This window comes from Fundulus heteroclitus, chromosome 9 (genome assembly GCF_011125445.2).
Source record: "Fundulus heteroclitus isolate FHET01 chromosome 9, MU-UCD_Fhet_4.1, whole genome shotgun sequence".
NCBI lineage: Eukaryota > Metazoa > Chordata > Actinopteri > Cyprinodontiformes > Fundulidae > Fundulus > Fundulus heteroclitus.
The window spans coordinates 5,487,250-5,504,019 of NC_046369.1; the positions used below are offsets into that span (position 1 = coordinate 5,487,250).

The window sequence follows — 16,770 nt, forward strand, 5'->3', positions numbered from 1 at the left end:
GCAATAAGTAAATGTTTTGTTGATGTGTGGAAAACATGCAGTTTGATTATTACTTTACAATCAACAGGCACCTAGCAACGCCAGCAATGCCCAACTCTTCCCTTAGCAATCCACACAGAGCTCCACCCACTTCATCGGCAGGTTTTACCGCTGTACGTACTGTACAATGGCAGTTCAGCATGATCATGCTTTGTTATTTAGCACAAGCTAATGCTAACAATAGGCTACCGATAGCCCCGTGTCCATTTATTTGTCCATTCACCGCTTGCTGTATCGTTGCTCCACTTCTTCTGCTTTTGAGTCCGACTCAGGGTCAAAGATGTATGGTTGTACTGTTGGGCTTTTGTTTGCTGCCATCATCACGTGTATAAAGTGCAAGTGTAAACATTGAGTTATAGAGTGCGTCCAGCTGCAGGTTTTTCTCATGAAAGTAGCCGAGCCCTAAAAACAGCTCATTCTGAAAGGAGCTAAAAATGGGTAAAACTGGGTAGTTGACAACTCATTATCCTCGAGTAATTTTGGATAAAATACATAATGATCACCTTTTGTATAGCCCATATACCTATCCTAACTTTTTAAAAAGAAGCAGAATAGGTCCCCTTTAAGGCACGTATAGAGGACAATTTAGCAACGAGTTGGTTTATTTTAATCAATTCACTTTATTAGTGCTAACAGTGCTAATTTTCAACATCAGGCATCTTGAGATATTTAATAAGACAAACAGATCTAGCCATGTAGAATATGAGTTGATCAGGGTTTGATCAGGATTGATACATTTATTTTTTATCATGTTTTTTTTCAGTGCAGTATAGTCAGTCAGATTCAGATCCCATTTCTAATACAGTATACTCAAATTCAATTGATTACTTAAACCAGTGCATGCGTGGGTTCTCTCCGGGTACTCCGGCTTCCTCCCACAGTCCAAAAACATGACTGTTAGGTTAATTGGCTTCTCCAAATTGTCCTTAGGTGTGAGTGTGTGCGTGAATGGTTGTTTGTCCTGTTTGTCCCTCTGTGTTGCCCTGCGACAGACTGGCGACCTGTCCAGGGTGTACCCCGCCTCTCGCCCGGTGAACGCTGGAGATAGGCACCAGCAACCCCCGCGACCCCATGAGGGATAAAGCGGTTTGGAAAATGGATGGATGGATGGATGGACTTAAACCAGTGTTTCACAATCCTGATCCTCAAGGCACACTGCCCTGCATGTTTTAGATGTGTCCCTGATTTAACACATCTAATTCAGATGATTGCAGTTCAGCAAAAGCCTGTTAATCAGCCATCAATTAAAATTAGGTGGACTTAAGCAGGGCAACATCTAAAACATGTTGGGCAGTGTGGCTTGAGGACGAGGTTTGGGAAAAACTGACTGAAAGAGTATACTTGGACTTAGGGGAAGCAACGTCTTTTTCAGTATTGTTATCTATAAAAGACATAATCTGTCAGCCAGGTGTACTTTGTGTAGAAAAGGAAAACAGAGAGTGCACAAAGTTGATTGGCTGTGAAGTCATGGTTGCTGAATAGTTAATTAACAATATCTCAAACCTCTTGTAAAATTATCTGAAAAATGACGTTGCTAAACAAAGAGTTACTGAGCCCAGAAGGCTATTGAAAGTAAAACAGAGTACACATATTTGATGACAAATGCTGCCTCGACAGGGGCACACTGTCCTGTGTCCTATTTTGGGTCTGTCCTAAGCCCAGATAAATGCAGAGGGTTGTGTCAGGAATGTCATCCGGTATAAAACATTTGCCAAATTTATCATGCAAGTCAATCTCTATACTCAATCGATTAAGGCCCTGGTCAGCAATGGTTGACAAGGAAGAGGAAAAGCAGTAGTCTATGATCGAGATGAGCGACTTTTAATATTCGTACTATGACACGATGCAGAGAAGCAAGGTGGCCACATTGTGTGTTCAGGAGACCAAATGGGAAGCTTAGCAGCAGGGTTCAAGCTGTTCTACCATGGTGTGAATGGGAAGAGAGATGGTGTAGGAGTTATCTTGAAGGAGGAGTTTTTCAGGAATGTTCTGGAGGTAAAAGGTCAGTAAGGGTTAACAGTCTGAAGCTAGACTAAACTGTTCATGTTTGTGCAGCTAGCTGTAGGCTGTCACCCGTCCTATAAAATCGGAATGTAATGGAATCATCCTTTTGGTTAATGTTGCATCCATTTTAAATCAGTACAAGACTGATTTGTTCCGTATTCTGATAAATGTCAAAATACGGAACAAATAAAGATAAACATGTCTGTCACAAACATATCAACTTTAAGACTATATGCAGAGTGGGCACAAACTTTATCAGTCTATGAGCTCATTGGGTTCGGTTGAGATGCTTTGTGGGATTAACAAATGTAAAGTGATTGGCTGTAACATAGACTGAGTCATGGCTTTTCTGGATTTTGTTTGCTTTTTGAATCAAGTACTTATAGTTTGAAGGGTGTTTGTAGTGGTTTATATGAGCATTTAGCCAAGATTCCGACATATCTGTGGATGCATCTCTGTTTTACTATGGGGACTTACCTGTACATGCTGAGTTTAAAGTTAACAACATGATGCGGTCGCTATCCATGGTGCTGAATTGCTTTGAATTTGTGTTAATTTATTAGAGACCATGTATCCTAATGTTTTTGTTGTTCTTTTGGTTTATAGTTCATATCTGTTGATAACCTTCAAACGACATAGTCGCTCTCTGTGGTGCCATTAGCTACCATTACTGTAATTAGTCATTTAATTTGCTGTTGAACATTAATATGATACTAGTATCAATATGTTGCATAACTACACAGTTAAGAAATTCAGTTAACAGCTAAAAAAAATGTTAATACCAGCAATACAATTTGAGATCGGATGGAATCGAATCGAAAATAATCTATTCTAAATCTTAAGAAACAGAATCAAAATGATTGTTGAAATTTGAATCAATACCCAGCTCAAACCTTAGAATGATCTTTCATTAAATCAACAGTGTTGAACTCTTTTAATAGCTTATTCGCTTACGTGTTTTAAAGTACATGCAATTGTGTTTAAAACACATCTGAGATTTACTTTTCAGGCGTTCGACTTTATGAAATGATGACTTATAGGCACAATATAATTGAACACAGTGTTGTAAAAGGATATGTGATTTATTTTATTTTGTTTTCCTCTTTTTTTGACCTGACAGTCTTAGAGTTCTTAGGTATAAACCACACTGTCTGAGGCCTTTATTGCCCTGTAATAGCATGGCAATATATAGCAGTGACTAAATTTAACGGAATATTCTTCAACCTGTTTATAATAATGTGAATGTCCTCATTTCTGTTTAGGAAAGAGTCCCTACCTGATGTTTACTAATCGTCATGAGATCCGACGCATTGACCTGCTGAAGAGTGAATACACACAGGTGGTTCCCACCCTGAAGAATGCTGTGGCCCTGGATGTGGACGTGTCTACTAACAAGATGTTCTGGTGTGATCTGTATCATCGCAAAATATACAGGTACATGCACAAATAAAGTAATCTGTGTTTTTGTTTTTTTTATTTGGGCCACATGGGCAGTTGCTCAAGGCAACATTAGAAGAGGAGGCACACAGCAGCAGACTTTTAGTAACAGGTTATATGATGGGGACTACACACCTGAGATGATTTCCTCTATTGTGATTGGTCTTAGAAGGTATGTTGTCAGTCAAACTTAGCCCACACAGGGCAAGCCCAAATTAACGTCCTCTGTGTCTTTAGTAAGGGGCCCTCAGTGCCATCTTTGCCAAGTCTTGGCAAGAAAATTTGAGGAAATAATGTCTGACCAATGGGCGCGCTGGTAGCGCAACGGGTAGCGCGACCCATGTACGGAGGCCTTAGTCCTCAAATCGGTCGACCTGGGTTCGACTCCGACCCGCGGTCCTTTGCCGCATCTCTCTCCCCCTCTTCCACCCCCTTCCTGTCGGCCTACTGTAATAAAAAGCAAGCCAGTAGAGCCGTGAAAAATCCAAAAAAAAAAAAAAAAAAAGCTACGACCGATGCCGTGCATATTTGTATCATGGAAGTAGCAATGAAAGGAAGGAAATATGCGGCAATAACAGGGAAACACAGCATGGCCCATATAACATGTTGCTATTTGTTAAATTTAGTTTAATTGTTAGGGAATTTTTTTGTTACAACTGTATGTTCTACTTTGAATTGTATGAAGGATTGTTTTACAAAAAGTAAAACAATCATTCAAAGTTAGTTGACATTTGTTTGTAGTTTAGTGTTTAATGTTTTATTTGAAGATGAAGGGAACAATAAATAATGCTGCGGTTTGTGAGATGGTTCTGCTGGGAAACACAAAGTGAAGGCAGAGAAAGAGGTTCTCACCCAGGGTGTCATTGAAACAACACTAACCACAGTGACATAGAAGTGTGTCTTGGTTGTTTCTCAACCTCAACACTCGCTTTTTAAATTCCTGTCAGAAAAATATATCCTTTAGCGGTTTGTTTCCTCAAATTCTTTTAGGGCTAATAGCCATCTCCGTGGTTTGTTTCACAGGAGAGCAGCTTATGTAAAAGGTCAAAAAAGCACAAATGACACCATCCAAGATCTTTTTACATTTGGAGAGCTTTTCTTTGCATACTTCACCAGTTCTGTGATAGCACGGCACTTCATCTATCCATCTTGTCTGTTTCAACCTGTCACACCTTCTGGTGGTGAAGCAGACACACCTGCGGGGTTGTGTAATCTGTCTGATGGTGGAAGGTGGCGCTGTCTGTCCTCCCTCACACATATACGCACATACGTTGCCAGACAGCGACACACACTGTGTATATGGTTGCTTTGTGCGTGGTTGTGTTAGTTGGTGTAAGCTTATAGTTGGCAGGTAGATGGAGGGGTCTTCTATCATCTCTGTTGAGCCATATGCTTGCCTTAATTTCACTGCCTCAATAATCACCATCATTACTCATCTGCATACACGCATACACATTCTCCCTCATCAACTCCGTGATGCACTCAAGGGCTTGTGACAGAGAAAGGACAAATTAACTCGTTCTTTACGGCGGACTCTATTTTCAAAGCCCTAAATAAACTCATGCATCGTGGCTTCTCTGAAAGGTTTTCAGACAATAGAGTTGTGCATTCAAGTTGGCCTTGTTGTAGCTTTTCATTAATATTATTCCTCATCCCTTCAAATCAAACTGTTTTGCATTTTGAGACACGCAAGGTCCAGGTGTCATCTCTAGTACTGAGTTTACATCCTGAAAAAAGTTCCTTGTTTGTCTAATTAATCTGGGTCGGTGTCTCAGAGGACTTCCCAACTTTATGTCAGCTGTCTGGTAGTACAAATGACCTTCTGGAAAATAATAATTGCTTAACAGTTAGTAGTTATGTCTGCAGTTGAAGCACTTTAGTATAAGGCATTGACAGGTTTCCTGCGCAGTCTTGACTTTGATTGAAGTATTTCCCAGATCTGCAAAAAGAATGGATAAAGAAAATGAAATATGGGGGAAAAAAACTCTGACTGGGAATGCGCAAAGGAGGACGGGCCTCCACATGCCTAAAAACAGCAGCACTACAACTGCAGGTTGCTCAAGTGCGAGCTGGAAGAACTGACAAAAGCTCCTGGATAGGTGTTGAAACGTTTTCAAAAAAGTCTGGTTGCCTGTTTGCTATACTTTCTAACTTTATTCCCTATTCCTTTGTCTAAAAGTTTAGCCATCGATTCATCTGTCCATCCCACATCCATCTTCTTGTCCTTCCTTCATCCCTTTGGTATTTTCAGGATCCGTAGCTTTGTCTGGTACCACCTGTTCAATCTTACAACTAAACACTTATGCATATATATATATATATATATATATATAGCATAATGACTTGGCTAATTGTAATTTAAAGAGAAGGAATAAGTATCAGCAATAGCATATTTGGACAAACATAGTTTGAATAACTTCCCATCTCTGTCATTAATCTTATTATGTACAAATTATTTTCTATTAAGGATTATTTAATCCTATTGGAACTTAATTTTTTTTCTCCAGATGTTTACAATTCCATTGTGTACCTAGACTTAGTACACCAGAATGATGTATAATTTGATGCAAAGCGTGCAGGCCTGGAATCTAGCGCGCAAAAGCATATTAAGCAGGCAATAACAGAGTTGCATCAGAAATAAACAATCAATTTATCTTCCTTGCTGTGCATGATAATATAAGAACCAGCAGTGGATTAGATTCGGTTTACAAACAAGGGTTGCATTCAGGTGCTTACATAAAAATACAAAGAAAGAAATTGAGGTGTCTAAGCAGTGCAGAGCAGAAATGAGAATAATTAAGATGTAATTGAAAGTTTCCATGTCAATTTATTTTATTAAACTGCTTTTTTGTCATGTATTAAAACGAAATTTATCCTGTGGTTTTATTTAGTTTGTATTCGTATCTTAGGTTTTATCTCATTACAATTCAAATAGGAAGGTTAAACTGAATATAAGAAAGCACATTTGTTAAAATTTTTTAATTAATATATTTTTTTCATTTTCCTATCAAAATTTCCCACAGTAAATGTCCTGTGGTCATTTTTCAAACCAACTGCTGTCAGCCTGCTCCATCCATATGTTACACCTGCTTCATTCATGCAGGGTCACAGAGGGGTTGGTGCCTATCTGCAGCAGTCATTGCCAGTCTATTAAAGGGCAGCACAGAGACAAAAAGCCATGCATGTACAAACTTAGACCCTATTAAGAGCCAGATTTTTCTGAGTGTGTGAAGAAGCCAGAGTAACCAGAGAAAATTCCCCCACACACATGAGAAGAGCATGCAAGCTTCATGCAGAAAGACCCCAGGGTGGGATTTGAACCCAGGGCCGTTTTGTGGTAAAGCAGAAGTTCTTTCAACTGGAGCCTTATATCTGGATTTATTTATGTTTAGGTGCTTGTTTAAAAATGCTCTTATAGGATGTTTTGATTATCTTTTATACATGTTTTTGACTTGTTTAGAATTAGACATTTGTAGTTTACATCAAGTTGTATTTCCAAATGGTTAAATATTTATCATCTAAACACCAGTTTTCACTAATGATTTCATAGGTCTCAGGACTGTTTGTCACTGTTTATATTTAAATGTGTAACCCTTGCATCCCTATCACAGTGATGAGCCTTTCTATTATCTTTTCCTTCATAGTAATTAACATTCTGTGGGTCAATGTCTTGTTAACTTCTCCAAGTAATAGAGATGTTGCAAACAATTGTACGGCCAATTAAAGATGCAATCTGCTTTGAGGTCTTTGAGTAATTTATTGCCTGCTTTTTCTGCGCCACAGTTTGTAGTAACTAATTATACTTCTGTTCTGTTTTTATACTGTGTGCATGTCCAGATGGGTCTTCTATTTCTGCCATTGTACTAGAATTGAAATTGTTACTCAGAAAAATGTCAGACTGCGAAATCCTGCTGACTCAATTTATTTTGAACTTTGTTAATGGCCCCATAGTCTAAACTTAAGTTAAAATCTAAAATAGGCCACCACTGCATCAATATCTGGAGGGATTTCATCCTCATCCATATTTTTGCCAGATCTCACTTTAATTTAACCCCTGAGGAGAAGACTCTGGATTTATGTTTACCATCCTGTAGCATTAAAGAAAAAAGGAGAAATCTTAGATGATCCGTCATACTAACACAGGAGCAGCCCTAAGCACCCCCCCCCCTCCTCCTCCTCCACCCGTATACAAAAATGAGTTGGCAAACAGTAACACAGTCAATTAACTACACAATCTGCTTGCATATCCCAGTCTCATCCATCTTCACCTGATCTTTCGCTCCATTTACTGCACCAGCTTTCTCTTATAGTTAAGATCCTCATCCCATCCAACAATCTGACTCGTTTATAATGTTCCCTCACAGCTGAACTGGAATGTGGTCTTTCACCTTTTTTTCACAGGATTGATTTAGAATGACATGTTAATGTGTTTACACCTTACCATGTCTCCATGGGGAAGGATTAATCAAGGATTTATTTTTTTTATTTTCTACTGTTGGATAAAGACAAAACAAAAACTAAAAATCTCCATGTTTAAAGAACAGCTCACACAGACGTCTTCCATATAGCTGATTTACAGTGACTTATTAATTAACAGCCATAGCATTTTGGGGGTATGTCACGACCAGCTTTGCACATATAGGCAAGGCAAATTTATTTTCTATTGCACATTTCAGTACAAAGACGGTGCAAAGTGCTTTACATGATTAACATATAGGAAAATAAAACAGAATAAAAGCAAATTGGATAGAATGTAGAAACAAAATAAAACATGGGAAAATGGAAACTAAACACAAATATTAAAAACAGTTGGACTACAAAGTTGAACTAATAATGTTTCAGTAAAACAGTTTAACTAGAACAGTCGAAGGCAATCCTAAACAAATGTGTTTTTAATCTTGATTTAAAGGAACTCAGGCTTTCAGCGCTTTTACAGTTTTCTGGATGTTTGTTCTAGTTAAGTGGAGCATAGGAACTAAATGCTCCTTCTCCGTGTCTGGTTGTGGTTCTGGTTCTAGGTATGCGGAGTAGGCTGGAGCCAGACGACCTGAGTGGTCTGGTGGGTTGATACACTTAAGGAATAAGTGAAGATGTATAGGGAATTAAATATTTGCATGTTCTTTGTTGCAAAATGACTCGAGCTTATTGGATGAGGAGCTTCTAAAGACAGCAATATTCAAGTCTCTCTAAAGATTCTCATCTGTATTTGATTTGGCTGTTCTCACTCGTGAATGTGCTCTGATCTCTGCTCCAGCTGTTTTGTTGGGCTGTTGTCCTTCTGGAAGGACGAACATCTGTGACAGCCGTCTTTTTCCACATCTATTGGGTTTTCTTCCACGACAGGATAGTCTTTAGCTCCATGCATCCGCCCATTACCTCAGAGTTCTGTGCAACATTTCTGCTGTTTCTTGCTCTTCACAATGCTGTACGTTCATTAATGTTTTAAAACAAACCTCCAAGGCCTTTACAGCATAGCAGGATTTATACAGACATACATTTACACACAGGGGGACTGCATTTACTTATTAGATGACTTTTTGAAGGCACATTGTACTTTATTCAGGCATATCTGAGTATGGCAGGCTGAATTTAAGGGACGTGGACACTTTTCCAAAGCTCATATATGCTGATATATATGGTATATGATTTTAATCAGTGTTTGTCTTCTGTCCAACAGTGCATACATCAACAAGGCCAGCGATTCTTCGCAGCAGGTGACTTTGGTTGACTCGCTGCACTCGCCGGAGGGCCTGGCTGTGGACTGGGTGCACAAAAACATCTACTGGACAGACTCGGGCAACAAGAGCATCTCTGTTGCGACGGGAGATGGCAGGAAGAGGAAAGTGCTAATAGCCACTGAGCTCAGCGAGCCACGGGCCATTGCAGTGGACCCGCACCATGGGTGAGAGAGAAGTTTTAGAGTTCAGGGAGTTTTGGACAGGAATTAAGTGTAACGGCCTGGAGGAAAGAGTGTGACCAAAAGTCCATAGCTCTGATTATTTTCTGCCGAGTGTGGACACCAGTTTCATTGTCAAACTAAAAGAAACTTGGGTTCAAGTTGGCTTGAAACATTTCACCACAGGAAAGTAGTTCTATTTTTAAAGCTGAACCATATGGTGCATGTTACCTTTTTTTAAATTCCTTCTAACGAGACAATGGGATCCTTTTCTACCACTTTAACTTCATCTCCGATATGTTGACCACCCAAAAGAAATATTTTCACAGCTCTTTGAATCTTGGTTTGCATGAAATAGATGCAAATGAAGCCAAACTTTCACGTGTTTCGCACTGACACACACACACACACACACACACACACATTTTGAAATGCTGCAGACTTCAGCGCCCACATTTTATGCTTTTCATTGGAGTCTTGCAGCTCAGTTTTAGCATTAGAAGGGTCATTTTGATAAATTTGGGATGGATAAGACAGATATGCAGTGGATACAAAAGATGTGAGAAAAATGGCCAGTGCGGCTAACTCCAGTCAAGACAATTAGATAGGTGCACAGTTCAGAAGAACATCAAAAAATAGATAATCAGCACTCCGTATTCTTTGTTCTCTCTTTAATGTGGAGAGAATTGCAGCGTCCACATGTCCACCTTTCCCACATTAAAGGGGGAAGAAAGAAGACGGAGTGCTGGTTATCTATAAAAGGTCTACATGGCCCGTTGAAATGCCAGGTTTTTCTGATGGAAAATATTAGACCATGAGATATCGTTTCAGAACTTTTTCCATGTTCAGTTTGTGATAATGCCTCGTATTACCTAACTTAAACATGACCATATCAGTCAGTAGAAACAAATTTAATAATAATAATTAAAAAGTTATCAAAATCCAGCTCCATAAGAGTGCATACTCTTTTGATTCAGTTTCAGTACTCAGTTATCTTAGGGACACACGTCATTAGCTATAAAATATCAGATGAAGCTGGAATAAAATTCCCCCCCTCTCTTTCTTTCATGACATTTGCCCATTTGAACTATTTAATTAAAGCCACACTTCTTTGACAGGTTAAAAGGGATCAAAGTTATCTAATTGTACAAAGGTATCAGTCAAGATACGGGTACAAAAAAATCACAGCAATAGATGGTATATAGTACAGATGGGTATCAGTAACTGGAGAAGATGAAGAGCCACAGTGACAATTTTTTCAAAAAGACAGAAAGTGCTCAGATGAGCTGAGCAAGAGAGAAGCAACCACAGAAACTTCTGATATCAGTCTCCTGTATGTCCATATTTATGGGAAGGAGTTGGGGTTTCTTCCAAAGAAAACACAGGGCTAGCTAAAACCTCTGATTTTGTGGATATGCATTGTTGGTCAGTTACAACCAAGCCAGAAATTTTGGCCACATTTCAAAAAAGTAAGTTTGGCAGAAAAGTAACACAGCAAACCACTAAAAGAACATCATACCCACAGTTAATTATGGTGGTAGCATCAAGATGCTGTACTTTGGATGGAAAATTGAATTGAATTGAATTGAATTGAACTGGCGTTTTAGTGAAGGTAAATGAAATCATGAACACTTGGTTGTGACCCAAGACCTTCAGGTGTGTGCTAAAAAAAAAGGAACAACGAGGAGGGATTTTACTTTTCAGCAGAACTGTGCTCCCAAGCACACGTCAGAACAAAAAATGACGGCACCAGAAGAAAATAAAAGTTTTCAATCAGCTAGCCAGATTCCAGAGGAAAGTCCGTCTAAATATGTGTGGACTTACATCTGTGGAGAGTAGACCTTACAGCAATCTAGTAGATTTGGAGAACCTTTGCAAATATTACCAAGTCATGACCCAAAATACTGATAGACCAAGAAAGAGAAAGTTGAAATTTAAAATAAAGAAATGCAGGCGTGCTGTAGCTTGTAATATGTTGTCTTACAATACAATAATACACATAAAAATCAGAAAAAGAAAAAAACTATGATTTTACAGACTCCTGCAAATTATATTATAATGACATATGATTTGTGAATTGTGCGTTTATCGTTGCTGTGATATACTCAACAAGCTACGAGACCTCCCTCTTCTGACTCTGACATTAAATATCCAGCTTAATTCCTGGCTTGCTTTGCTTTAGTCATCGCATTTGCTTATTTTTGTATTTACCCCTGGCAATGTGTCTTTTCACAGTTTTATGTACTGGTCAGACTGGGGCGATCAGGCCAAAATAGAGAAAGCTGGGATGAACGGAGTGGACCGTCAGATCATTGTGTCTGACCACATTGAGTGGCCCAATGGAATCACTCTAGGTAAGAAAACACGTTCACGCTTTCCATTCAGATAAAACGTGGAGGCCTGAAAAACACACACACACACACACACACACACAAAAAAACAACAACAACAGGGAAACAAGCATGTAGAGCTGAGAGAGGTGAGTGGTCTAGGGTTGCTCCCACCCAAATAGCTCCCATAGTTGTATCTAAGTCTATATCTGTCTCTCATCAATCAAGCCAGCGAGTGGTCTCCGATTTAATAAGCCCGACACTCTGAGCTGTCAGTACCTACCATCATCCTTTGCAACTCCCTTGGCAGCAAGAGCAAATTTCTCTCCGCTGCGCTCGCCTGAGGAGAAACAAAAGTACACACTCACCTTGATCAGTGGAATTGTGGTGTCGCTGGTACATTGATGAAAACAAATTATTTTTAGAAGAAGGCAAATGAGAGTGTCGACCCAGGCTGCGTTACTCTCTTGGGGGGGAATTGGTGGATTATTTCACCTTGGTCATTTATTCCATGTGAAGCAAGTGACTGAGTCCGAAAAAAAAAAAAAAGAGGTTCTTGTTCTTACTGTTTGTAGTAGGAGTGTAATTTCTGTCCGGTTTTTAGCTTTCTCTGATGACTTTTAATTGGCTTGTGGCCTTTGTTCTCATCAGAGGCGTATTTACGGTTTATCTAGTCTGTAAACTGTCAAATTAACTTCAGCATCATGTTAACGTCGATAGTGGCTCAAAGGAGGCCTTCTGCGACTGTGTTCAGGACCGTTACTTGGAGAATAATCGAAATATAAAATACTAAAGTGTTCTTTTAAAGAAGGTCCAGCAGGACTAATGAATTTGCTCAAGGGCACTTACTACCACCGCCCCCACCCCCAAGCTGTGATATTACAATCACATCTGTGTTTTCTCAGCACTGGGCCTCAGCCGTCATGTCAGAGAAGATTGATGGTGTAGCTACTGGGCCATTACATTTATATACCCCTCACCCTGCACCTTTCTGTGCCGAGTGACCTTTTTCTCTCTCTTTCTCCATCCATACCCTACTTCCTCCACTTTCCTTCCTCTCCTATTTGGTTTTGCCCCCTTTTTTTCCCCATCTCTCCTCTACGTCTTGTCAGATTTGTCCAACAGACGTCTGTACTGGGTGGACTCCAAGCTGCACCTGCTGTCAAGTGTGGATCTGAATGGAGACAACCGCAAAGTGCTGCTGTCCTCCCATCACCATCTTGGACACCCATTCGCCCTCACCGTGTTCGAGGTACGAGGATAAGTTGTGCAAACCAGCCAGTGGGAAATTAACGCTTGGGTTTGGTGTCTTCCTTCGAATACTGCACACATTCCCTTTTAAGGTCTCTCTTTTTTGACCTACAGAAGCTCCTGATGTGTCAAAATCTATAAATGAATGAATTTTTCATTGCAGCCGCATAATTTCACACAAAAATATATCATATATAGATAGATAGATAGATAGATAGATAGATAGATAGATAGATAGATAGATAGATAGATAGATACATAGATAAATATCTATATATAGATAGATATATATAACATATCTAAAAAAATCTCTTATTTTAGTGCTTTTTAATTTATAGGTGATAGTATGTGTAGATTAATAAATGTTTTTACATGGTTTCCTGTTTAAAATAGTTATTGATCATCTTCCTATTGCTCTGTTAAACCCATTTTGTGAATAGGACAGCATTTATACCAGTTTACTAAATGGAACCTTGCAGATCCATCCCTCTTTGTACATCTTACTAGATCCCTGAGAATCCTGGGCCTTCTCTCGTGGACTCTTCTCTTAAGCTCACCCCACTGCTTTGCTGTACTAATTGCATCTAGGCCATGTTATGGCAATGGAAGAAGATTGACTCTATGTGCTGAACCATTTTCATTTGAGTATCTGGATTAATGAAAACCCATCTTCAACTTTTCTGGAAACAGGAATCTGATTTGTCTCCCGGTGTTTGGAAGTCTATGATGCCTTGTACTCTTGCACGGTCCCCAGGACCATTGGGAGAGAAACAGGCTCACAGGCTGACGGATCTTCATCCATACATAACCGACGGCATCAGATACGTTTCCACATATTCTTCCTGTTTAATAGGCCAGATTCACCTGGAGGGCCTGTAACTGACTCAATCTTTGTCTTATCAGACTAAAGCATACAGTTCCAGCTTATGTATCTATTGTGTAAAAGGAACATCACACGTTTGTGATGGTAGGATAAGAAAAAGGCTTCTTCCTGGCATGACTTTCTAAAAAAAAACAGCAAAATCTAGGTAGAGTCTTAAAGCTATAATGAAAACTTGGTGAACCAAAGCTGCTTGTCTAACTGTGAGCCTTGGAGACGTTTTTGCATCCCTTACTATCCCCATGTCCAGTGGCGAGATGAAGCTTTAATAAACTCTCAGAACTGAATGAGAAGTTGTGAGGTCATTTGATGTTCAGGAAGAGATGAACTATTGAGCGATTACCCATTGACTGGAGAAACTAGAGTCTTCGTAAGAATGGAACTAGAAATGTCTTTATTCACTCCGTGGTGAATCCAGAGTCACAGTGATGTTCAGCAATCGATGAAAGTGACACAGCGTATTCATTTTAATAGATATCAGTGACTTTAAATTCATTCACAGTGGATTGGTGTTAGAACAGCCCAAAGACAGAGGTGTGGGATGAAGGTGGAAGAAAGAAAAGAGACAAAATGTTACGAGTCAGAAGTGTTTTCTCCATTCTTCTCTGTGCTGCACATGCTGTGATGATGAGAAGCTGAGGAAAAGGGAGGACATCCATCATGTCTGGCTCAGAGGGTGTGTGTGTGTGTGTGTGTGTGTGTGTGTGTGTGTGTGTGTGTGTGTGTGTGTGTGTGTGTGTGTGTGTGTGTGTGTGTGAGGGGAACCTATGTTTTAGATTGCAGTGAAAGTTCACCCTCTGAGATTAATGGCCCTCAGTTGTTCTGCTCTGTGTTCTGTACGGGTTATGATACAGAACAAATTAAAAAATCCTTTAGCCATAAAGGAGGTTGTTCTGCTCCCCATAGTTTGTTTCTTTAGAGTGGTCTGGATCAAGCTTTGAACTGAAAAACAAAATCACTCTGTTCAGTTTGTCTCTGGTCAGTCATAGTAAAAACGTTCCTGGACAAACTAGGTATTAGCGTATTCATAAACTAGGGCGACATTAGCATCAGCAGAGTACTTAGCATACACCTGTTCGAGTGTAGTGAGGGGGTTCGGGCTCTGGATTAGGAGCAGGGCAGTGAGAGATAATTATATTGCTTGTCTTTGACAAACAACCTCACTTACAATTTGGTATTCGCTGAGCAACAGCTTTTCTGTGAAAATTGGCGTTTAAGTGACACCAAAACAAACCTGGACCTTTTTTTCAGCATGTTAAATATTGACCCTTCTAAAACTTTTGCACTGAGCAGACAGTGAAATATGTAGCTGCAAAGTGTGTTAAAAACATGTTGCCGTAGTGGCCTGACGCTGTTTTTATCCACACATTTAAGTTTGCATGAGAAAACAACCGTATTTCACCGAGCCTAAATTAAGTGCAGTAAACCACTCGGTTGATAAAAAATAAAGTACATCCACTCAACAGATTGCAATGCAAAAAGCATAGACGAGTACCGCAGCTCTCACACAGAATGAATTAAATATTCCGGCAATGACCCAGGAGTAACATCACATCTTACATCATGCCAGGCGGACACATCCCTCACCTCAGCATTCTGGGTGCTTAACACTGATTCTGATTAAACTGGATTTTTATCTGACCACATGGTTGCACCAAATTGTCATTTTCAGTCAGTTGATCCTTTAACCAAATACTGTATGTAAAACAAGATATGGATAGAACAACATAATCCTGATGCAGTATACCAGTGTGAATTCCACATCATTGATCCCAAATACATACACACATGCACAATAAACAAAAGAGCAATAAAAGGGCTCCCCTTAAAGATCACCTTGGTTATTTTTTCCCATGTATAGGCCTATGTAATATGGGTTTTTCAATATGCCAGCATAAAGGGCACGATAGAACACTGTATGAGAGCAGTTTAAGTATTTTTTTCCATTTGTGTAACGTTATCTTGAAGCACAATAGCTTGTGAAATGTCATTTTCACAGTATTACTTGAATTGAGAAAGTCTCACCATTAACTCTATAAATCAACACATTGTTACTCACCTGGCCTGAAAACTGTACACCTACGTTAGTCAGAGCTAACCTGAATTATTCTAAAGTACTTACAGGTGTTTTTTATTGGTGAAAGTTTTACTCTGTTTATAAAAGGAAGGAATGGGAGAATAGTTTTCTGGAAACATTATTAAAATCCAATCTCATTTAATGAACCGGATGTGTGATTGCATGCCTATTCTAAACAAAATGAAGCACAGGTATGCAAACATCCCATAATAAAAGAATATCAACTTGCATTATTAAAAAAAAAAAGTTATATTTAATGTCCTACATGTATTGATTTATATAAAATTTGATATTTGATGTTAAATTCTGGGCAATCTACCACAAATACAAGTTTTGATGAAGGCTGCTAAAAATTCCCTATTTTAACTCATGAATTTAGCTCAGTTGTGTGAAAAACCATCTTAGAATTAAGAGATGTATAAATGTATAAACAACAATATTATAACTTTTGCAGTCACAATTACCTAATTTTAGCCAAAAACAAATGTTCCTGCAGCAGTCACGGTGCATTTGACTTGCTAAATTTATGTCATTAGGGCCAGAGCTCTCCACTGGAATGCAAATGGCCTAGTTGGTATTTTGATTTGTACTTAGTTAATCAGCTGCTTGGTTGATAAAATAAACAGTGACATTTAAGAACAGGTGACTAAAATCTGCAAAAATTTAAATATTTTCTGAAAATGGGTATTAAAATACTTCTTGCTGTTTGCTTTGTATGGCTGTTCAAGTGCGGTTCTCTTTTCTTTTTTCAATTCTTTAGAAACAATTAAATGAAGTTGCAATTAAGTTTAACACTTTATAATTGTGACAAGTTAACCAAAGCATTATTTCAATGTACATAACACATTAATGTAGT

At 39.0% G+C, this 16,770-nt stretch overlaps 1 protein-coding gene across 4 annotated transcripts in view; it reads left to right on the forward strand.

Annotated features, from left to right (window-relative positions):
- Positions 1-16,770, forward strand: part of lrp8 (low density lipoprotein receptor-related protein 8, apolipoprotein e receptor) — a 226,393-nt gene that overhangs the window by 176,573 nt on the left and 33,050 nt on the right. For all 4 annotated transcript variants that reach the window (XM_012878066.3, XM_021324304.2, XM_021324303.2 and 1 more), the window contains exons 10-13: positions 3,306-3,477; positions 9,158-9,382; positions 11,612-11,730; positions 12,819-12,958. In XM_012878066.3, coding sequence (XP_012733520.2) covers positions 3,306-3,477; positions 9,158-9,382; positions 11,612-11,730; positions 12,819-12,958 — 656 coding nt within the window. The remainder of the gene's footprint in view (positions 1-3,305; positions 3,478-9,157; positions 9,383-11,611; positions 11,731-12,818; positions 12,959-16,770) is intronic.